Source organism: Nothobranchius furzeri, chromosome 14 (genome assembly GCF_043380555.1).
Source record: "Nothobranchius furzeri strain GRZ-AD chromosome 14, NfurGRZ-RIMD1, whole genome shotgun sequence".
Taxonomy (NCBI): Eukaryota; Metazoa; Chordata; class Actinopteri; order Cyprinodontiformes; family Nothobranchiidae; genus Nothobranchius; species Nothobranchius furzeri.
The window spans coordinates 17,892,797-17,915,725 of record NC_091754.1 but is presented as its reverse complement, the minus strand read 5'-3'; the positions used below and the strand labels follow the sequence as shown (position 1 = coordinate 17,915,725).

Here is a 22,929-nt window from a genome sequence, read left to right as displayed (position 1 = left end):
CACTTTGGATTTAAACAAATTGTTCATTTAACAAAATATGACTATATGAAGTTTTAAAGTCATTTATGACAGGGAAGATAGACTTTATTCAAAGAGGATAGATAAAAAGTCCTGCATCTTGTAGCCTTGAGGACTCATGACACACACAGGATTATTTCAGAATATTAGCTCAAGTTCATTTCTTCACATCTGCACCACAGTGTCAGATTAATCTGTATGAAGACGTTTGGCCTGTAAGTTAAGTTAACTTCTGACCATTTTTGATTAAATACATGGCCATTTGGTACGCTGCAACTGAGAAAAATAGAGTAATCTGTATTCAGATACTTTTACGCTTAATAAAACGTTTAGGCCTGAAGGAGCTAATAGGAACACAATCAGCAAACTGGACATATTTGCTATTAAACATTCACACGGACTCATATTCATAAGTTTAATCATGCAGTTTTGTCCAGAAGCTACACGGATTTTAAGAAATCTGGCCTATAAAAGTCAGTTGTTGACTTTTATAACAGTTAAATGAAACTTAATGTTAGATATTAATAGTTTTAGATATAAACCAAAAAGTAAACGTAATCACAGCCACAGACTGATCAAAACTGCTATTAATCACGGCTTTTCCTGATTAACCATGTTTGATTTTACAGCATGTGAACCATTTGTATGTAAAACCTTGATGGTTTATACCTGTGGACACTTCCGGGATGCTGCTGCCTTCAGCTCCAAGAATGTTAATTGCACCCTTTGGCGAGAAAAATAAATTAAAAATAAACACGATTAAAAGCAGAAGTTAGGATACTTGTTGTTTTGAAATAAAAAACAGCAAACATTAAAGCCCAAAAGGGATTTTCATACATTTGTTTCTGAATAATTAGATGAAAGTCCTTTGGGCGCTCAGCTTTCAGCTTGTAGGAGGGAAGCTTTCAGCAAAAAAATAAACATAATAAATGGAGCTCTTCTTTTAATGGGGCTTACATGGTTTCCCCAGCCTAAGATTCATTAATGGAGACTAATCTTCAACATCGCTGTACCTTAAAAATCCAGCGTGTCTCATTACCTGGGAGAGATTAACCACAGTCCACTAAGGAAGATGATGAGTGTCTGCTTTAGTACCGAGGGCTCATATTGTAGCACAGGAAATCTCTCGGATCATTACGGCAACCAAATTCAAGTTTGTCAAACAAATGGCCTGTGGCAGAGAATCTTACATCCTGCATGAAGATTGTCTCCGCATTCAGCCAGGGGTCAACGATAGAGTGCTGTTTGAGTTAGACAAGTTTGCTTCATGCTAATGAGGCACAATGTTTTTGAGGCCAAACGGCAAACATGCAAACGGTCAGCTGCACAGATGTTCGTCGGGAGCTGCATGATGGACTCAAAATGAGTCGGACATTCATTTTAAAGCTGATGCAACCAGATGTTGACGAAATTTTACAAAAACCAAAAGCGTGATTACTCAATAAATGACAGAGCAAGACAACAAATAGAAACTATTCCCCTGATGTTGGTGGAGAGTAATCATTCACGATGAATGCAGCTGCACGCAGGCAGTTCAACGCTGATGACATTTGATGACAAAGAGGTCAGTGCTTTAATAAGCCACGAGAGACCAAAACATCAAATCTGTGGTTGTTATTGGCTTGATGAAACAAAAGCAATCACTTCCCTCTATCGTTCTAATGAAATAAATAACACAGTGACTGAATCTAGTTTGTAAGGGGCAGAGGCTTTGTTGTCGTTGTCACAGCTGCCATGGTGCAGAAAGGTGATTGTTGTTCCCATCTGGACGCGTAATGAACTCAGAGGTTACAAACAGATGTGACGTACAGCACAAAGGGAGCAAAACAAGCTAAAGGACGAACCTTTCATTCAGTGTTTTGTTTCAAATTTCCTCTCCAAAATTCACAGTGATTTATTCTTTTACTGAATGACTCCAGTTGTGTTGGGTTGTTTTCTGCGAAGGTGGAGGATGTTGATCCAGATAACCTGAGAGCATGCCATTGAAATTCATGAAAGAGTTCAGATGAGGACCTGTTTCTTTAAAAAGAGAAAAATAACACCAAGTAAGGAGGTGACAACTCACTTCATGTTTCTTTAATTGGCTGCATTAGTCTATCTTGGACAGGAAGTGTTGGGACATGCATCTGTTATCAAAATAAATCAGTATAGAGTGTGAATGTAACAGATGAAAAGACTACACTGTAATAAACGAAAACATCGGTTTTACAGTTAAACGCCAGCAGCTGAGGTTGCAGAAAATCAACCGTACAATCATTTCACAAGTTTTTACGGTACGACGCCTGAAGTTGAGGTTCCCGATATTCAACTGTAAGATTACGGGTCGTACATTTTCTTCTTTCACAGTGCACAAACATTCACAATAAACTCACAGATGTTGCTGAAATGCCATCATGAAATTATTTCATGGTATACACTGGTAAAAAATGTTGCTATAAAATGCCGGCTGAGCCAAAATTCAATGGTAAAATTACAGTTGATACGTTTTTTTCTTTAAAGCTGCTATAGTGAATCTACAGAGCAAGTTAAGCTGTGAATGCAAATGTGGTCATGGAACACTCACCCCTCCTCTCAAGCATCTTCTCTGAAGCCCTTTTTAGAAGACATACCATGCTGGCAGATCAGCGTAATACTGCCGCCACGGTGTGTCTTCTGATTGCGCCGAGGTGGCATGGCGATGCGGGAGTTTAGCAGGATTCGTGCTCCCACGCTTGGAAGTAATATTGGCATAACACCGGACTTGTGAATGCATTTTACGCTTTGGCGCAACAGCGGGAGCTGTCATGATCACGTGGGGAGTTGCTGCCAAACTCTAGAGGGCAACTATATTGAAAATGAAAGTAAAAACGGGCCGTGAGTTTCACTGTTGTAAACAGAGTCAGCTGAGATGATAAACTGGTGCGATGCGGAGCTCCAGGAGCTTCTCTCCGTTAGAGCTGGAGGTCAGAAGCTGCACGGGGACTGAGGAGCGGCTTGTTAAAAACTGTAATGAGCTCTGCTTTGATGGCTATTAAAAGCAAGTTATGACCAAAATAAACAGCAGTCCACGGCAGCACAGAGACCACCCCCATGTCCCCTTTCTATGAGCTGGTGCCTATCTCCGGCGGTCAATGAGCAATCAGGCGGGTTACACCCAGGACAGAGAGCCGGTCCATCGCAGTTGAGAATAACTTGTTTCTAAATACAAAAAAATAAAATAAATAACAAAACCTGACCTGTAAGTCTTTGTCTGCTTGGAATAAACATTCCAATTTGTTCTTTTTCTGATAATGACTCATTTTTTAATTATTTATTTGGTTATTCAGCATGCCACCCAGTAATTTTGTGAAAGTCTGAAGCCAGTTATGGTTATCTAACTACTTATCAGGTTAAAAATAATTATTGCTTAGTGCTTGTTCCTTCTTCTATGAAGAATTATTCTGTTTAATCAGTTTGTTGTGTCTAAAATGCAGAATCCAGCAACCAGGTTTGCACAATTTTTATGTGAGATTTTTGTGTTTGAAAAGCTGAAAAACTGTGTTTCCTTACAACCTAAAACACGTTACATGTGATGTTTACGAGAAAAGACGATTAGTCAAAGTGTTGTTGCACCTTATTTTACTTTTATCCCACTTGTTGATTAGTTTGATTAGTGTGTCACATCATGGATAATAGAAGAACCACACACATTTATATAAATATACCCTGCACACACACACACACACACACACACTGGCTTTTAGTTATAAACTCCTGATAACTATTTATAGCGTGTTTCACTAACAACAAGCACTGCTGACTGGTGCTTTTCCCAGATCAGTTCTGTGATTGGCTTATACTTGACAGCCTTGACAGCCTTTATCTTCCTGCTTATGTTCCAGTGAAGCTGCACTTTCATGCAGATGCAAAAATAAGACAGCATAGCAAACCCAGCTAAGCTCGCGGTGTTGTGTTTTCACGTTAACCCAAAATTTTTTATATGAAAATAAATGTAAATAAAATAGAGGCACTGGTTTTATTTTGAATATGTTTGACAACAGTGCCCCCTACTGGAAATGTAGTTGTTTTAATTGGTTAAAAAATTATATTTTGGAGCAAGAAAAAAAAGTAAAATTTACTAGTAAGATGTTGTTCTAAAACATTTTAAAATATTTTATTCAAAAGGAAAATTATTCGATCATGTTTAGCGGCATAAATAAACCCAAAAGTCAAGCTGGGTCCCTTTAAAGTTGCTTAGCAACCGAGAGGCAAACAAGCGCGAGGCTTTCTGGGGACCATAAACTAAGATTTACCTATAACATTAGCTCGTTTAACTTAACTAAACAGCAAGTTTAGTCCTCTTTAGACTCTCGGTTATCTCGTATTACTTATTTAACTTTGTTTTCAACAAACTCATGGCAGGAAAGAAGAAAGAGGCGATCCTACAGGTATGAAGACGAAGAGCGCGTGCACTGTTCCCATGAATACTGTTGCTCTTCTTTTTGTAAAATTTACTTTTCTTGTTCAGGTATCAGTCACAAACCAAGAACAGTGGACAGAAATGATGGCTACTAAGGGCTTAACAGGTGAACCTTTATTATATCATGTTTCCATGATAAATACTCGACTGTAGCTTGTATTCTGCTGCTCCCTTGTGTTCACTGGGGGAACTACAGACTGAACCCCTGCATCAGTTTTCAGCATCCTTCTGTTTTCTGTCCCTCGTTAATACACATCATAATAATCCTTGCAGTTGTAGATGTTTACCAACAGTGGTGTGGCCCCTGTCGAGCTGTGGTCAGCCTCCTGCGGAAAATAAAGAACGAACTGAGTGATGACATGTTGCATTTTGCAACTGTAAGCCCTGGACAGGTTTTTAAATCTTATAGTTGGAGAAACTGGAGCATTGTTTTTGTGGAGGAGCAGATCTGCATGTGTCTGTGTGTGATGCAGGCTGATGCTGACAGCATTGATGCTCTGGAAAGGTATCGAGGAAAATGCGAGCCCACTTTCCTCTTCTACGGGGTGGGTAACACTAAATGCACGTGTGTGTGTGTGTGTGTGTGTGTGTGTGTGTGTGTGTGTGTGTGTGTGTGTGTGTGTGTGTGTGTGTGTGTGTGTGTGTGTGTTTGGGTAATATTTTACAACCTGTACTGTAATAATGTTATCAGTTTAAATCACTGAACAAGTAACTGGTTTATCATTTATTCAGAAAAATTTCTAAAATGATTATATGTCATGTTGTAATTTATCATTTTTTGTTTGTGTTTTATATATAGTTTTATTTTTTTGTGTTGCAGCCAGACATTTTGCTAAACAAATGGTGTAACACCAGTTTTTTCCATGTTTATTTGTTTTTTCTTAGCTTTGTGCCAACTAATAGAGTTGTTTTCACGTTTATATCTCATTTTTAATTAATTTAGGCTACTGCCCCTGCAACCCGACTCCGGATAAGCAGAAGAAAATGGATGGGTGGATGGATAGTTAAATTATTTGATTTGTGTTGAATGAGCAGGGTGGAGAGCTGGTGGCTGTGCTGCGAGGAGCTAACGCTCCCATGCTTCAGAGGCTGATCGTGGAGGAGCTGGCCAAGGAGAAACTGGTTCTGGAGCAAGGAGGTGGACGCAAAGTGGTGAGTGGTGCACTACTAAGGATCTGTGACCAAAGATCCAAAAAAAATTACCATAAGAATCTGAAATGCTGTCACTGTCTTATTCCTCGACATATCTTGAAAATTTTGCAGACCTTTTGTAAGATTCATACCATTGCAACGTTTTAATTGCAGATAAATAGTGATTGTATTATTTAGAAAAGCACTGAAAGTACAAGCTGTAAAATATAATTACTTATCTGAAAGAATGTTTGTCTTTTGCTTCTTTTCTACACCTCAATCAGTATTTATAAAAATCAGCTGGGCAAGAAACACATTGCACTTTTTCTTCCATCTTTGTGGAGAAATAAAAGATGCACATGAATTAAAGATGCACCTTTTTTGAATGCATGAGTACAGGTGAAACACAAAATTATAACATTCATTCATTTTATTTGTAGACTGCCTTCCCGTCGCCAATCCAGGCAGCCCATAATAACGATAATGACATAATGTAGTGCAAAACTTCATTTAATTCAACTTTAAAGGTGAAACTATTACATGAGACAGACTCATTACATGTAGAGCAGATATTTCAAGCCTTTGTTTGCTATAATTGTGATGATTATGACTTACAGCTTATGAAAACCCCACATTCAAAATCTCAGACAATTAGAATATTGCAAAAAGGTTAAATATTTTACTCTAATGAGCTAATGAATATGCAAAGGGTTCCTGAGCGTTTAAGTGGTCTCTCAGTCTAAGCTGAGTCACTGACATAAATGCACTTTTGCACCATATTCTCAGTTTTCTAGTTTGCCCGTATTTGTGCTTGCAGTGTTTGGATCGCTTGTTGTTTGCATCAGATGTTGTTGTGTCTCTCAGGTAAAAGATGACGCCCTGTTGGATGATGAGATAAAAGAAGAGGAGAAAACGCTTCAGCAGTCAGAAGTTGAGGACAGCCGTACTGGTAATGCATAAACAGTGAATTATAATTTTTATATCCTGTTGTTTAGGATAATTGCGTGCGCCGTTAACAGCATTAATGACCACTAATCTCTCTCTCCTCTCTTGCAGTATCTGCCTGTGAGCCCTACACGGTTGCCATAATCAAACCAGATGCTGTTGCTCAAGGCAAGACAAACGAGATCCTCACGAAGGTACAGAGAGAATGATAAAGCTCAGGTTTTAAAAGATTGTCTCGAGCCGTCTTCGTCCATCCTGTTGACACGTGTCTCCTGGATAGATCCAAGAAGCGGGGTTTGAGATTCTCGCGTGTGAGGAGCGAACGCTGACTGAGGCAGAAGCTCGAGACTTTTACCAACACAGAGCAGCGGAGGTACGATGGCACTGACGAAGTCAAACTGATGATGGTGCAGTGAGGATTCATGGAGTCATTGATATTCAGAGGCTAAATACCAAAGGGAGTAAAAATAAACACACTTCAGTTACTCTGCAATGCATTTGACATCCATCTAGATTTCCACACGGGGCTCAAAATAGAGTTGCTGTGTTGGCACATTTTCTTTTTTTTTTTCTTTTTTTTTTTTGCTTATCGTGCTGTTTATTATGAAACCAAACAGTCTGAGATTCAGCCATGTGGCAGGTGTGAGAGAAGGCTGGCAGGGAAATATTTATGCCCAGTATACATGACCATTAAACGTCCAATAATAAATATGTATGAGAGAGGTGGGGTGTTGATAAATCTGCTCCTGTCTCTCGCCTTTTTGATTTTGGTTTTCAGACTTGCTTTGAGGATCTGGTTCGGTTTATGGCCGGCGGCCCCTCTCGTATTCTGGTGCTTTCTCACACAGAGGGCTCGGCAAGCGTTATACCAGCGTGGCGTGAGTTCATCGGCCCGGCGGACATAGAGGAGGCCAGGAGAGAAAAGCCCGAAAGGTTCATTAAACGACGTAGAAGAGAAATTATTACCTTCATTTACACAAACTGCAAGCTGAGATTTGACGCAAGCATCGTTTCTAGCAATCACATAAAAAATAGATTATAGTCTGGAACAGCACATTCTCCCATGCTTGATCGGACACACCCAAAACATTATGCTTCTCTTTGGTGGAGCACCAGCCGAGCAACCATCTGGTCCTCCCTTCCTCCTCCCCACAGCTTGCGGGCACAATACGGCACACAGACTCTGTTCAACGCCGTGCACGGCAGCAAGGACAGCGACCAGGCCAGCAGGGAGCTCGCTTTCTTCTTCCCCAACTTTAGGACGACCTCGGCAGTGGAGCAGGATGGAGAGGAAGGGCGTGTGGAGAGGACGCTGGCTCTTATCCGGCCTGACGTTGCCATGGAGAACAGAGGTGGGGTTCAAGCCAAACACACACACAAATGGTCCTGAGTGGGAGCGTGCACGTACGCAATCACATTTTAACATTATGATGCCGTAATTATCAAATTTACAAAAGTACTTTAATTTGTTGATTAATGGCATCGTCTATTTTTATTTTGCAGACGAGATCCTGGCTCAGATCCAGAAGCTGGGCTTCACAGTGGCCCTCCAGAGAGAGGTGTTGCTGACAGAGGAACAAGTCAGACGGTTTTACCTCCAACATGTGGATGAAGACTACTTTCCTGCTCTACTGCGAAGCATGACCAGGTAGCTTTAACCCGTTCTGCTATCGTCCCAAACATCCTAATGCCGCTGCAAGCGTTTATCTCATGTCTCTGTTTTCCCAGTGGGCCGGTGCTTGCTTTGGCGCTGGCCAGAGAAGGGGCTGTCCTTCACTGGAAGAACAGTCTTGGTCCTCCTGACCTCGATAAAGCTAAAGAGGAGAGTCCCGAGTGGTGAGTGATGAGTTGCTCTTTTCTTTCAGCTGCTGGAACTAAAATAGGAGAGCAAAGGGTCACCGTGGTATAACAATGGGGCAGAAAAGCACCTTTCACTGCTAATCTGTGACAGCTTGCTAAATAAAAGTCTCCCTTTGACCCCTCGCTTTCACCTCGTCAGGTTTTGATAAAAACAGGGAAGTCATTTTTTTGCACTGCTGATCTCCAATTACACAATTAAAAAAACGCAGTTATCTAAAAGCTTCTTTTCCAAGAGCAAAGCCATTACTTACCTTCCTGCAAAGCTGTTTCTGTCAGTCGTCAAAAGGGATGTTCAGAAATGTGAAAAATTACCTGCAGGATGGGCAAAAGAGGCTAGAAGTACAGAAAATTATACCATTTTCCTCCAGGAGATCTAGATTTGTGAAAATTGCACTTCTTGATCCCCTTGAAATCATCAAAAGTGTAATAATTTGCATAGATTGTACCTTACAGTCTGCGTGCCCCCTGTCCCAGTCTCAGGGCCCAGTTTGCTGTGGATAACGAGCCCATAAACCAGCTTCACGGCAGCGCCAGTCCCGAAGAAGCAGAGCAGGAAATTAGCTTTTTCTTCCCTAAACAACAAACGCTGGCGGTAATTAAACCTGACGCAATGGATGAACACAGAGGTGCACTTTTAACAAAAAAAAACATTACATTTAAAATAAAAATATTAGAATTTCTTCAATAAACTAGATTTTATTCTTCAACAGATGTAATTTTGGAGGAGATTCGTGGGAGAGGCTTCACGGTGACGCGGCTGAAGGAGACGGTTCTGTCGAGAGAAATGGCTGAAGAGTTTTACAAAGAGCACAGAGAGAAGCCTTTCTTCAGCCAGCTGGTGGATTTCATGTGTCGGTTAGTCTGTCCACCCACACAGTCACAGGAGCAGGACAAGGTGACAGATCCGTCTCTGGTCTACCTGAGAGATAAATCTTAACAGCACTTTTTTCAAGCGAACATCAAATTTCCAGAGGTCAGGTTTCATCCTTTCACTAGGACCTCCAGCTGGTGTGGAAATGCAACAGTGCATTTCTAATTGGACTGGTTGGATAGTGATTTAGTTTTAAACTCAAGATCATTTTTGAGTCTTCTCCACAGAAGAATCTCTTTTAGCTGTTGAGGTGAAGGTTTAACCAGGCAATTTGAGATGTTTTCCATTAATCTTTGCTCCTTTTTTGACTGCATAACTCTCACATAAACCCATCACGACTCATAAACAAGCTACTTAAACGCCTCCGCATGAGGCAAAGACTCAGCAGCAATTAGCTCTTGAAGGTCAAACATTAGAAAGCATCCCATAATCTCTGAATATTTAGTCAAATTGTGTAGCAGAACAGAGAAAAACTAGAGATATTAGAGTTTAAAAAGATCCGGCTGGTCCTCTAGTTATGCCATCTGTAGTGATATTTACTCAACAGTAAAAATATTTTTATGAGAGGCAAAAAGGAGCGGTATTCTGTATGAAAAAGAGAAGTTTTCACTTGTGCATGACAGATTTTCACGTTTCATGTTTCACGCGAGTATTTAGAATAGTGTCCTCCCATCTTTTTGCCCTAATTGACCGCTCTCTCTTTCAGGGGTCCCTGCATGATGCTTGTTCTGACCAAGGAAAATGCTGTCGAGGAGTGGAGAGCGTTGATGGGCCCAACTGATCCACAGAAAGCCAAGGAGACCTCCCCAGAGTCTCTGAGGGCTCGATTTGCTGCAGACGTCCTTCACAACTCAGTTCACGGTTCCTCCAGCGAGCAACATGCAGAAGAGAAGATCCGTTTTATTTTCGGAGACATCAGCACAGAAGCAGCGCTCTCCGCCGACGAAGAGAGCGACGTAACCATCTCAGGTAATCTAATGATGTGTGTAATCGTCCTTTCCATCTGCCACACCGTGTGGCTTCGTGTGAGTAACAGTTTTGATCTTCTGCCGTGTGTGTGTGTGTGTGTGTGCGTGCGCACGCGCGTGTGTGTGTGTGTGTGTGTGTGTGTTTCATTGTGATTATCACCACAAAGTTGTATTGGCTGAAACAAGTGCTGCAGGTTTGTTTGTTCATTTCAGCTGAAGAGCTTGGCAGTCCTGCATATCTCAACAAAGAAATGTCAAGATCTTCAGCTGCAGACATTCATAATGACTCGTCATCATGAAGGTATTAATTTTTATGCAATTTTTATGCAAGAAAGGAGAGAAAACAACTGTTATTGGTTATCGGTGTTCTGCAGGTTTAAAACTGAAGTTAAATAAGTTTGTTTAATTATTTTCAATAAACTTTGTCTCAACAATCAGGTGACTGATTCATTTTTCTCACACAGCAGGGAAAAACTAGAACGCTTTTGTTTTATAAATAACAGTTTACCAAGGTACGGTCTTCATTACAAGGAACACAAACATTTTCTCTGTTTCTAGAAAGTTGATCAATCTCTTGTTTGGTGAAATCTGCACAAACAGGATCTTAATTGACAAATAATTAGAGAAAAATCTGCAAAATTCTGCACAAAAAAACCCCCCAAAAAACCCTCTAAAAACTATATATTTCTACTGCAGGGAAATAAGTTTTAACTGCAGTAAGTAAAGATTATTTTTTATTTAAAAAGAAGCAAAAATTATAGAAAAGAGCGTTAGTGGTGAATCCACTGTGCTTGGTGTCGGTGTTGCAGCCAGTGACAGATGGATCAACGGTTTTATTTGGTTTGAGCTAATTTTGAACAGGAACACATTGTGAAAAATATAAAAGGAAAAATGTCCTAATTGTGAACTAAAATACTCTCATCAGGTGCCAGAAACCTCTGTAAATGGACACACACAGCAATGCTTTGGATGACATCAATATCCCAAAATGAATCTTGCCTAAATTATGTTTTAGTTATGATCTGAGTATATCTGGGTTTAGTTATGATTGGGGCAGCAGTAGCTCAGGTGGTAGAGCGGGTTGCCTCATGATCGGAGAGTCATGGGTTCGATTCCAGCTCCCGCCAGGGGTATCCTGCTGTTGTGTCCTTGGGCAAGACACTTCACCCAACTTGGCTGTGTTAGTGGTGGTCAGAGGGGCCGACGGCGCCAAATGGCAGCCTCGCCTCTGTCAGACCGCCCCAGGGCGGCTGTGGCTACAAGTAGCTTACCATCACTAGCAGTGTGTGAATGTGAGAGTGTGTGAAAGCGTCTTTGGGTGTCTAGAAAAGCCATATATAAGTTCAATGCATTATTATGATCTTTTTTAATACCAAGGTTACCGTTTATCTTCTTAGAAGCATCTAAAGTATTCCCATTCATTCGTCAGAGTTGAAAAGACTTCTGTTGAAGTCGAAGTAACAAATCAGCTTCACCCAGCATGATGGTGTAATTAATCTGGAGAGGTCTTTGTGAAAACTTTGAGCTACGCCTGCCAAACTAGCAAACATGTGGCGTGTCTCAGGGAGGACAATTTTTAACCAATGAGGACCATGTCCTCCCATGTGTATAGTAGTGTATAGTGGGTGTAGTGACCTCAGACATTTAGATATTTTTATTGCTACAATCTTCAAAATTGAAGAAAAAGAAAACATTTTGATTCCTTATGAAATGTAAAACATATGAAGTTTAGACAGTCTCTGCTCAGAAATTATAAACTGACTAAACTGATAAGAAATGATGAGCTGATGATTAGGGATCAGAATGAAATTATTCAGAATTTCGATGAAACACAGGAAAACATATGAAGCGTTGTAATGATCTTCTTTGAACATCTTAGGTGTGTTCTTGCTGTGTCGCACCTCTAATTCCATGCTGCAGTTCTTAGCGGGAAAACAGATAAACAAAACTGCTCTGTGTTTTAAAAAAGAACTACAGCATGGAGGTGTAATGATCTGTAAATTGTTATTGTTGTGATCAGAGAAAATCAGTTTGTGGTTTTTAGGAATTTTTTTATGACATGGGCGGTTATTACGTTCAACAATTTTAAGTTTTTCATGAAATTAGAGTAGCGAGACTATTTTTGAAATGCAAGTAGAAGTAAAAAGTAAGCTAATAGATGATTACTCCAGAAATGTCTACTCGACACTTAAACTTAAGGTAAAGTATTTGTACTTTGCTACTTGAAGTGACGGTGTGTATTTTTCCTGGTGATAGGGGGCAGTACAAACCTAAATCATTGCAAGCAAGCAGTATTTTTGTGTTCAAGTAAGACCTTACCAATGGAAATCCATTAGGGTCAAAAATCCCTGATCACAACCTTCAGCAAAACAACAAGAACATCAGACTCCCTTTCATCACTGGCAACGAGTGAAGAGGTAAATGTGTAAAACGTTCATGAATGGTGAAAGTTTTGTAACCGTTTGTTACAAAGCAGTAAATGCATTATGTCCTCACGGGCTCCCGTAGAAGGAAATATGGCATCGCCCGGAAACTTAGACCAACTCCCGTGTATTTTAGACCCAATTTTTATGGTTATAAGTAGGGCTGCACAATATATCGCAAATATATAATTATCGCGAAATCAGCAAGTGTAATATGCATATTGCAAAGAGCAGATAAATATCAAAATGGTCAGCCCAGATGTTTGCTACACATAATGCATTCTGTCAGTCATACAGAAGCATGATGTTTTTTTAACAAATCAAATGGAGCTCTTCACCCATTTGGCCAATTGGGTGGGTTCTCATAGGTTAGATGCCCGCCCCCGACACTTAATTTTGATGATTAGCAAACACTTGAGTTAGCTTTGTTCAGCTCTTCCTGCTTTTCCCAGGATTCACCGATTGCCTTTTCATGTTAATTTTCTTTTTCCCTTTCCCTACATCTGTAGCTTTTCTCATTTTTATGATTATTTTGGTCATTTTTTAAAATTTCTTCGTTTTTGATCATTTTTGTTCCCGAGTTAAGTTTTTATTCATCGCAAGTAGTATCGTCATCGCAATATTAATCACGGTTATCGCATATCGCAGGTTTTCTTAATATCATGCAGCCCTAGTTATAAGTTAAGAAGAAGCCAATATTTTCAACAACTGAACTGGGCATAATTTAATTCATTTTCAACATTTCAATGGTTATGTCTAAAGGTTAATGGTAAAAAACTTCATATTGTCTCTTAGTTATTCTCGGCAAGTTTTACAGTCACCTATTTTCATAAATGCATCACGCTCACATCTCCTTATCAAAGCTTACTGATGAACACGTTTCTTATTTCCCAGGTGGTTCAGGTATCTTCTAGCAGGAAGAAGAGACAATCCAAAACCCTCAGATTGATAAATATTCATGTGTAGCACCACTGAAGCCAGTCTTTGTTTTAATAACGAGTCCATCTCTACATCAGCTGAGTTGAAACTTTTAATAACTAAAGATAGAAACTTTTAAATCAACTGAAACATGTTTTTATACATGTGAACATTTTCACAACTGAATTCTTTCATGATGGGTTTGAAATGAAAGAAAGTTCTGCTCCAGAGAGTGCCGAATACTGACGGGCTGAAGCCCACGCGGGGCTGAGTTGTAACATTTAACCAAAGATGAACACTTTTAAATTGGCTCTTGCATTTTCTACATATAAACACTTATTACAGGTATAAACGGTAAAAGGCATTTAACTATTTCTGTCATGATAAGCTGAAAGAAAAAACAACATCCTGCACCGGAGAACAAAGACGAAACCTAAAATAAAAGTTCTTTAGTCTTTATTATTGCAGTCTTCTGCTCTGGCATGGACTTGTTTTCAGGAGTCCTCCCAGTCCTCCATTAGGCCGGCCTCATCCAGGCCATCGTCTGCAGAGAAAGACCTCTGGAACATCTCCATGATGCTCTTCTGCTTTGGATCCTAGACAAACCCAAATAAAAAGGTTTATACCTAAACCTACACAGGGCCAAACATGCAGCTGATTAAAGAAAAGGTAGAAAACGAACCTTTGAGTGGAAGCTGGTGTTCTCAGCCTTGTCTGAGAGGTTAGACTCAGACAACCCCACTTGCTCCAGGACGTTCATCTTCGCCTGGATCATTGGCCTGGATAAAGACGGGAACCAAAACAAAAAGCTCTCCTTTGTGCTGTTTTAATTTTAGCTTAAGGAACAATAAAATATATAATATTAACATTTTGTTTTAGTTATACGTTGCTTCCACCTGATAGACATACCATAGGTGATCATCAGCGGTTCCTTTAGCAACCAGGTAGTGAACGTCCACATTACTAGTCTGTCCAATACGATGAACCCTGTCCTCTGCCTGAATGAGAACCTGCAGAAAGTAAAAATATTATTAGTTTAACTGTATTTTCCACCTTTTTGTTGTCTGTTTTCATTTCCAGCAGCAAGAACCCAGTTTTTCATAATTTATTACCAATTAATATGTGAGTACTGATTTTTACAAAAGCACCATTTATCCATTTTTAACACCAAAAGACAACAACACATCTAACCGTTAACAGATGCACATTATAAAAGAGATTTAGCAAAAATGACAAGAGCATTTGCAAATATTTTAGATTAACGTGACTAGAGGAGCTAAATTCCACCCAGAGAAGTTGAATCTTTTGCTCCGACAGCTCCCCGTAGCTCACCCCTGGGTTCCAGGAAAGCTCAGCGAAGACCACCAGGTCTGCGGAGTGCAGGGTGAGCCCCATGTTGGCTGCGGTTATGGACAGGACGGCCACACACACGTTGGAGGAGAACTGGAAGTGTTCACACAGCTGATGTCTCTCTGCAGACGGAGTCGACCCGTCGATGCGGATGAAGCCGACATCCTGTTAGCAACATCAAAGCGGGTAAAGCTCCCCTCACGTCAAAATAATGATCAAACCTGTTGTTACCTTTTTCACCAGTTCAGCAACAATGTGATCCAGAACCAACTTGTGATGCGCGAACACGAGGAACTTCTGCCTCCCACACTCCAACATGTCTGTGATGTAGTCCCTGATCGGGACAGAAACGTTAGAAAACGTGTGAAGTCCTTAAAGAGCAAGTCACCCCCCAAAAACTTTTTTTTGCTGATAAACTAAATTAACGAGTGTCTAATCGTGCTGCAGACACGTGTTGTCAATAATTTGGCACTTCAGTACATCTTAGTTAAAATTTAAATATTCTGCCTAAAACTGGCAGTGTTGTGCCGTTGTCAGGTAAAAACTCTGCACTGTATTTTAATTTAAATCTGCCACCGCTATTGGCTAAGAGGTATGCTATGATGTAAACTGGTACATTATGATGTCACAATGCTGTCGTGAGCCTGTGTGTGTATGTGTGTATTTGTTAGCAGCTCCGCCTTCTCGGTCTGCCAGGCAACAGCATTTGTTGCATTTTTCAAACATGAAGTGGGAGTGGAGTTAGACTCTGGTAGGGGGTTACTTGCTCTTTAATTCCCTCAAACCCAGTGAGAGCAAACAAAAAGATCTTGGTTCAGTCTTCAGTCCCATCAACTGATTTGACTCAATCATCCCCGACATTGGGGGGGTCGTACTTACATGATGGCGTGCAATTTGGCTTCGGCTGTGTGGTTATAAAAGACGAGCAGGGCCTCCTTCTCCTCCGTTTTCTGAACACGAGATAAAGAACGACACGAGATAAGAACCGACAGCCGATTCTGTTTGATGATTTGATACGACCGCCATTACTTTGATGAGCGCTGTGATTATGCACAATCATGCTCTGTAACGCGCTCCCATTAGAGAATAAGGCTGGACTGGAGTACTTGGAGTCACTCAAAGGCAATTTTAAAAGCTGATATCTGAGCCAAAGTCTTTATGTGGAGAGATAAACCAAACATCTCATTTATTTGGCCTAAAAAGGTGTGAAGAAAAAGTGTTGATTATCAGATTATGAGCAGACTGTAACGGTTAACAATGTGTCTGCATCTTTAGGAAAGGCCAATTTAATAGGATCAAAGACCTTACATTACCAGAATGATGAAGGGGTGTGACCACCTTACAAATAGTTACTGATTTAGAACTGAAAGTGCTGAAAATAACAGAGACATCAAGACAATTGCTCTGCAGAGTGAATTTTACAAAAAACAATGTAAAACCACCAAACCTCCACATGGCGCCCACTAGCTAAAGTGGCTAACTTTAGGTGGATTCACTCATGTCTCATACAAAAAATCAAAACAGCAATTAGAAATGAGCAAAACTCTTATTAAAACTTTCAAAATAAAATAAATTAATCTTGTTTATTGGGTCTGTGTTTTTAAGACCTTTCAGATTCTGGATTTAAGGATTATTTGTTGTTTTTAAGGGTTTTAAGGACCTTAATTAAGGAAAATCTAAGCTTTGGCTCTTTAAGAATCTGCAGATGTTTTGATGAAGCTGATATTTAACAAAAAGATGAGAATAATCTGTGATCTGACAGATTGGGACGAAAAAATGATTCTAGAGATTAAATTATTCTTAGAAAGAAGAAAGAAAAGTGCCATACGCTTCGATGACATCTGGTTAACTCCTTGGCTGCGGCTGTGAGAGCAGTTTTTGTACGACTGCTGATCCCGTCCAGGGTCATCGTGACCACCTTGCGCTGTTTGGCGGGAAGCTGGGAGAGGACGTCAGACTTGAGGCGACGCAGCATCAGACACTCCTCCAACAGCAGCTTTAACTCGCCGAGATTAGACGAGCCTGAATAATCCCAGCCCCAATCGTTCTGCAGGTGATGGAAGCAAAAATAAAAATAAAGACGCCTGAACAGATGGGGAACAAATTATTACCTTTAAGCATAAAAGCTGGACAAAGGAGGATTTCACAGACTTCAGTTACCTGATGGGCATCACAGTAACGCACTCCGAACTCATGCAAGCGAGGGAAAAGTGAAGGTTTGACAGCCAGAATCTGAGTGTACAGCTCACTGGGTCTGGACATCGCAGGAGTCCCGGACAGAAGGATCACCCTCTTGGCTGCCTGAGGACAAAAATCGAAGAAGCAAGGCACTTTTTGTTCTCCTGTGTTGGTTTAAACGTACAGAATATCCTCAAATCTAAGCAAAATGTATAATTCAGATAGCTTAGGGCCTTTCTGACAATCCATTATGCTCAAAATGGGTTTTTAAATTACTTATAAGACAACCTTACTTACAAAAATGTAGCTCCCTCCACCCAAAACGTCAGTTTTTATGAGCAGATATAAAGTTCTGCAGCAAATCTGTCTGTTTTTATTATTACCTTCAGCAGAGGCAAGGCTGCTTTACACCGAGCCGTCTTCATGTTCTTTAGAAAGTGAGACTCGTCCTGCGTGGGGGGGGGGGGGGGGGGGGGCACAGACGCGTATTTTAAAGAGTAAATTGAAATGATTAGATTAACCCATCGTGTTTGAACATTAGCTCACCATAATGAGGACGTTAAAGAGGGTTCCTGCCTGCTGCTTCTGGCTCATCCGGCTCAGCAGGTCGTAGCTGATGATGTTGACCAAACCACAGCGCATATCGTCGCTGGCCTTTACCACCACATTGATGCTGTCGGGACTCAGGGAGGGGAGCCAGCGTCTGAAGGCCTACAGCCAGGAATCAGATGGAGAGACTTGAAGCAAACACCTCAGAGTAGCTGCTCTGATCGTCCTGATTTAGTCCACCTCTTGGTAAAAACAAGTTTCTACATTTTACCCGTTAACTACCGGCAGGCATTAACACTGGGGATTGCTGTAAAGTATCTGACACAAGTCAGTGACTCGATGCAATCTGCTGGGTTTCCTTACATGTGAATCGTTTTACTGATCAGCTTAATGAACTGAACTCAGTTGGAATATTCGACATGACTCTCGTCGTAATTTGGCGTTATATAAATCCACTGTGGCCCAGAAGCTCCTGACATCTCATTTCCCCTCTCGCCTTTTCCTCATCAGCCTGTTTTAAAGCAACACTAAAGAGTTTTTAACACTTTCTGCTATTGCTTTCAAACTGGTTTCAGTGGTTCTTGAGCCAGAAACTTGAGCAGCTTCACGTGGACGGCACTCTGCTGACAAGAAACTGAACCTAACAGTTATGTGGTTCGGGCAGGAACAGTAGTGGGAGGTATCTACCTGCTTTACAACTATAACGGTTTTCAATGCCTTTAGCTAAAATAAAGGCTAGCAGCTAGCTTTTTTTGTTTGCTAACCATCAATAAAAGCACAAGACAAAGAAGTTTGCCTTCTTCGTTGGAATAATGGCAAAGCTGGAAGTAAAGGTAAGAGAGTAATGTCTTGGGAGGCAAAGCAAAGAGCTAAAACCAAAGTGAACACCGGCGTCGCCTACACTCATTTCAGGGAGCTGAAGGAGACTACAAAATCACGGACTGATGGTGACCTGGCTTTGTTGCTATCAGACTTGTAAATAGTAATGTTTTTACGTTCAACAGTGTGGATCTTTCACTTTGTGACTTATTTAGCATCTGTTGGCTCATGCAGTGCCATTTACAACTGTTGCAATTATTTTTTCCAACCAGTAGGGGGAGAAGCAGGAAATGTATTAGGTGTTAGTTTGAAAACACTGAGGTATAGCTCCTATGATCTGCTGTACTCAAAGGCACAAGACTAACGGTCCAAATAAGAGCAAAGCCCGACAAAGTAAGGGTTGTTTTTAAGGAGACGACACTCTGTGCTGAACGTGTCTCTGATCTCAACTCCTGGCTGGGTTTTCATCAAAGACATGTGGAGAACAGAACTTCTTGTAAACAAAGCTCTTCTATATGCGGCTGGAAGTACTGGTACTGGGCATGCCAAACATGATTTTTAATCAAAACAATCAATAACACCTCCTAATTAAAGCTTCTTTCTGGAGTATTTCTCTTATCTAATGGCACCATCTGGTGGCTGACAAGCATATCACACAAAACCGCTGTTCCTCTGTTTTTGTAAGATGGCGACTTCACGTTTCTGTTTATAAATGTGATTCTGTAGCCGACAAACAGAGCTAAAACACGTTTGTCATGTTGTGCTTTCATATATTTATATTTTAGAGACTTTCTTGTCCGTGAAAAGTTCATCAACTCTGCATCAGCCGAGGTATTCCTTAAATGTGAAGCATCTAAGAGGTAGTCTAACGCTATTGGTTAGTTCTGGTCGGTGCTCAGTTTCCTATTGCACGGAGCTCTGCCGGGCAGGGGGCGTGCTTAGCAAAAAAAAAAAAAGACGTATTGCTTTTATTATATCACAGTACATGACAAGATAATCACTTTTACGGATTTCTGACAAATCATACATAATTTCTGAAAGAGGAAAACTCCGTAAAGCAGCTTTAATAACTCTGGATTGATCTGCTAAAAGTTTTTACCTCAGCCCAAGTGAATCGGACAGAGGATGGAGCCACCACCAATATAGGCCACTCGTTCCTGTAATAAGCTGCTATGCAGATGGCCTGCAACGTCTTTCCCAGGCCCATGTCATCAGCCAGGAGGAGGCGACCTTGTTTAGACACCGCAAAGCTGCATAAAAACATTCAAAACCAAAGCTCACCATCAAGGTCTCTTAATTAAGAGATTCCATCACAGGAAATGTCGCATAATTATGAAATTACACTTTGCACAAGGCAAAAATATTTTTTTTTAATTGTTGCTTAGTGTTGATTATTGGTGACAGAATGCAGAGGGAGCAATAATGGCTGCCCAGAGACACCTACTTGACTCCCTCTTTCTGGAAGGGCATGAGGCTGGAGGTGAGTATGGGGTCGATGCTCGAAAGGTCTGCCTCAGGGACAGCTAAAGACCTGGCCTCTTTCCCATCAAAACTGGCAGAGAAAACCTGGATTACTGCCCTGGGAAGAGGCTCCACCTCCACTGCTGTTATCCCACTGAGGAGATCCACTGAGTAAAGAACACGGCTCGGTTAGACAAGATGGCAAATGTGACCAAGACAAAGAAAAATGACTTAAAAACGCCTCTCTCACTCAGTTTCCCATAATCCTCAAGAGAAAAGCTCCACTTTCTTGTGGCCAGGTCTGCAACGTAAGCAAATAATTAAAGTTAACTGCATCAGAAGTAAACCACAATATGGATTAGCAACAGTTTGTTACCGTAGCTTTTGGATGGCATTTGCTTAAATGCTGCAATGACGTCGACATTGTAGGAAATGTCCACCTCAAATTTTGTGCGGGACACCAGGACGCACCGGCCCTTCAAAGTGGCACCGGGTTTCTTCCAACTGCTAGAAAGACTCAGGAGCGCCGACAGAGCTGCGCCGTCACAAGATCGGCTGGAGGTTGCTACGGCTGCCGCCCCCTCCAGTGGCCTCAAAGACACAGAAGGAATGGAAGCTGCCTGCTTCACTGAAGCGCAAGTGTCAACAAGATAATAGTCACAAATGATGCTTTTAAATTATGCATTTTCATCTGGATAAGATTTACAAAACATTCATACTCAGCAGTCCATAGTCAGCCAAACTGAAGTTCCATTTTTTTGTGGCTGGGTCTAAGACAGAAAGTAGAGCACAAACATAAGAACACCACTGAAATAAAAATGAGAAATACTGCAAGCAGTTGAGTAAGAAGGGAAATTAGAGGTTTGAAAACTAAAGACACTTAAGGCTGAATGTAATCAATACAGAAATAATAGATGGTGCTCAACTCAATTTAAACATCCTTGAATTTCCCTCTGGGATTAATAAAGTATTATTGAATTGAATTGAATATATTCAGTTTGACGATGTGATCACAAATTGAAATTGCATTTCTTGATAACCTCCCTCAAGAGTCTCAACTGCGAGGCTGGCTGCACTTGGCAGAACGTACCAAAGTTCCTGGATGGGATGGATCTGAAAGCAGCAATAAGCTCTGCGTGATAGCCCACCTCCACCCTGAAACGGTTCTCTGCATGAGGCACACACTGCCCTCTCACAAAGATGGCAGGCTTTTTTGCAGGCACAGCGGTCAAGGTGGCAGAACCTGAAGGAAGTTGTGGTGCAGGAACTTGTGCAGGTTTGTTGGCTTGCTTGTAAAATGAGATTCCAGGGTTTCCTGAGGCATGGTTGGACTTGGGCTGAGCGGATTTGACATCAAAACTTCCTCCACCAGACAACACAGAGCTATTTACATGCTGACTAGTCTGATGATACTGGCCTGTGACCTGAATATATAAATAAACACAATACAAAGCATTACAATAGCGTAAATCGATATATACGATAACTAGATGTCCAAAACATAAACAAATGCAACATTTAGGAGACTAAGAATACAAATTAAATGTAGTTTATTCTATTTTACCTTACTGCTGCATGCCCCAGACAGCAGCTGAGGGTTTGGTTGGGGGATCTGGTTACTGAAGCTCTGTGAATCTTTTTTAATGGGTGGGACAAACCGTGCTTGAGCAGAATTGAAGGTCTGATCAGCAGAAACCATGGAGACGCTCTGTGTAGGAAGCTGAGGTTGCACTGAAGGCTGCTTACTGCTGCTAACAGTTTGTCCGAGTCTTTGGGCTCTTCGCTTTAAAGCTTTCCGTCTGTTCTCCTCAATCTTTCGCTTCTGCTCCGCAGTCAGCTGATTAGACATGTTTAAGGACGTCTCTGCTGGTGATAAACCAGAACGAACTCAGGCGACTGATAAACAGTTAGCTAACTCCTCTTAACTGTAGAAGCTAACGACGCTAGTCTTGTCAACAAATCAAATTAAATAAGAAAACATTTCTGTTGTGTCGAGCGATGTTACCAAGATGCAAGCCTCCAGCTTTTGTGGCTCAGATGGGCAATGGTGTGAATTAAAAATGACAAAAACAGTTTAATTTGAACAAAAAAGAAAGCCAAAACACCTACAGGGAGGTGCTTTGCTAGTTACGTTAGTTTTAGGAACTACCGCGCAGGAAGTGACGTACAAAAACAAGGTTGCGCCACTTCCGGGCAGAACGTTATAAAAGCGCAGGTAGGAATTTTAATTGGATATAAAGCAATAAACTGATTTAAAAGATGACCAGAATAGATTTATACAAAACAGTTTCTTTTAAAAATGGAGACATGCTTTCTTTGACATTGAATGTGCTTCTACTAGTTTACCCGTTTGATTACAGATTCACTAGGATAAATACAATAAAGTTTATCTCTCACCAAATACAATATTTACTAAGAAATCATAATGTACCCATAGAAACGTTACTTGGTATATATGTTGTGTGTGTGTATGTGTGTGTATGTGTGCGTGCGTGCGTGCGTGCGTGCGTGTGTGTGCGTGTGTGTGTGTGTGTGTGTGTGTGTGTGTGTGTGCGTGTGTGTGTGTGTGTGTGTGTGTGTGTGTGTGTTGGTGTATGCGTGTGTCTGCTCTGTCTTCTCGATCCCCAGTGAGTCGTGGAGGATGGCTGCTTGTACTGAGCCAGGATCCTCTGGAGGTTTCTTCCTGTTAAAAGGGAGTTTTCCTCTCCACTGTCGCTAAATGTTTTTTCTGATTGGCTAATGAACTGACCTGTATCGGAATGTTTGCTATGTGAAGTACCTTGAGACGACTCTTGTCGTGATGTGGTGCTATATAAATAAACTTGAATTAAATTAAAACTTTGTGTTTTTAAAGTGACTCTTGTCAAGTAATGTGACCACATGTACAGTAGCTGCACTATTTTAAATCCTGTCATATTTAATCCTAAATGGTTAAGCAACTATTGCAAGAGAAATGAGATACATTATGTTTTTAAACAGCATGTCACCCCTAAACCAAAC

At 40.9% G+C, this 22,929-nt stretch overlaps 2 protein-coding genes across 5 annotated transcripts; one reads left to right on the top strand and one right to left on the bottom strand.

Moving 5' to 3' along the window:
- Positions 1–4,274: 4,274 nt before the first annotated feature.
- nme9 (NME/NM23 family member 9) lies at positions 4,275–10,665 on the top strand. 2 transcript variants are annotated; one of them, XM_015966660.3, is made up of 16 exons: positions 4,275–4,424; positions 4,505–4,562; positions 4,730–4,833; positions 4,930–5,001; positions 5,492–5,608; positions 6,452–6,536; positions 6,644–6,726; positions 6,813–6,905; positions 7,311–7,465; positions 7,688–7,884; positions 8,036–8,180; positions 8,261–8,368; positions 8,867–9,018; positions 9,103–9,247; positions 9,970–10,232; positions 10,445–10,665. In XM_015966660.3, exons 1-16 carry the CDS (start codon positions 4,392–4,394, stop codon positions 10,528–10,530), a joined length of 1,896 nt encoding a protein of 631 aa, XP_015822146.1. In that variant the 5' UTR covers positions 4,275–4,391; the 3' UTR covers positions 10,531–10,665. The 2 variants fall into 2 exon arrangements, with proteins under 2 accessions (XP_015822146.1, XP_054602980.1); XM_054747005.2 differs by having other exon boundaries at positions 4,730–5,001.
- Positions 10,666–14,011: 3,346 nt separating this feature from the next.
- smarcal1 (SWI/SNF related, matrix associated, actin dependent regulator of chromatin, subfamily a-like 1) lies at positions 14,012–22,069 on the bottom strand. 3 transcript variants are annotated; one of them, XM_015966662.3, is made up of 18 exons: positions 21,935–22,069; positions 21,494–21,792; positions 21,020–21,353; positions 20,649–20,699; positions 20,306–20,557; positions 20,180–20,230; positions 19,913–20,096; positions 19,568–19,718; positions 17,647–17,811; positions 17,484–17,549; positions 17,083–17,223; positions 16,751–16,969; positions 15,802–15,872; positions 15,154–15,256; positions 14,905–15,087; positions 14,482–14,582; positions 14,255–14,351; positions 14,012–14,168 (listed from the first exon to the last, which is right to left on the bottom strand). In XM_015966662.3, exons 2-18 carry the CDS (start codon positions 21,776–21,778, stop codon positions 14,067–14,069), a joined length of 2,556 nt encoding a protein of 851 aa, XP_015822148.1. In that variant the 5' UTR covers positions 21,779–21,792; positions 21,935–22,069; the 3' UTR covers positions 14,012–14,066. The 3 variants fall into 3 exon arrangements, with proteins under 3 accessions (XP_015822148.1, XP_015822149.1, XP_070400526.1); XM_015966663.3 differs by having other exon boundaries at positions 21,494–21,795; positions 21,935–22,045; XM_070544425.1 differs by having other exon boundaries at positions 21,494–22,002.
- Between the last annotated feature and the right edge of the window lie 860 nt (positions 22,070–22,929).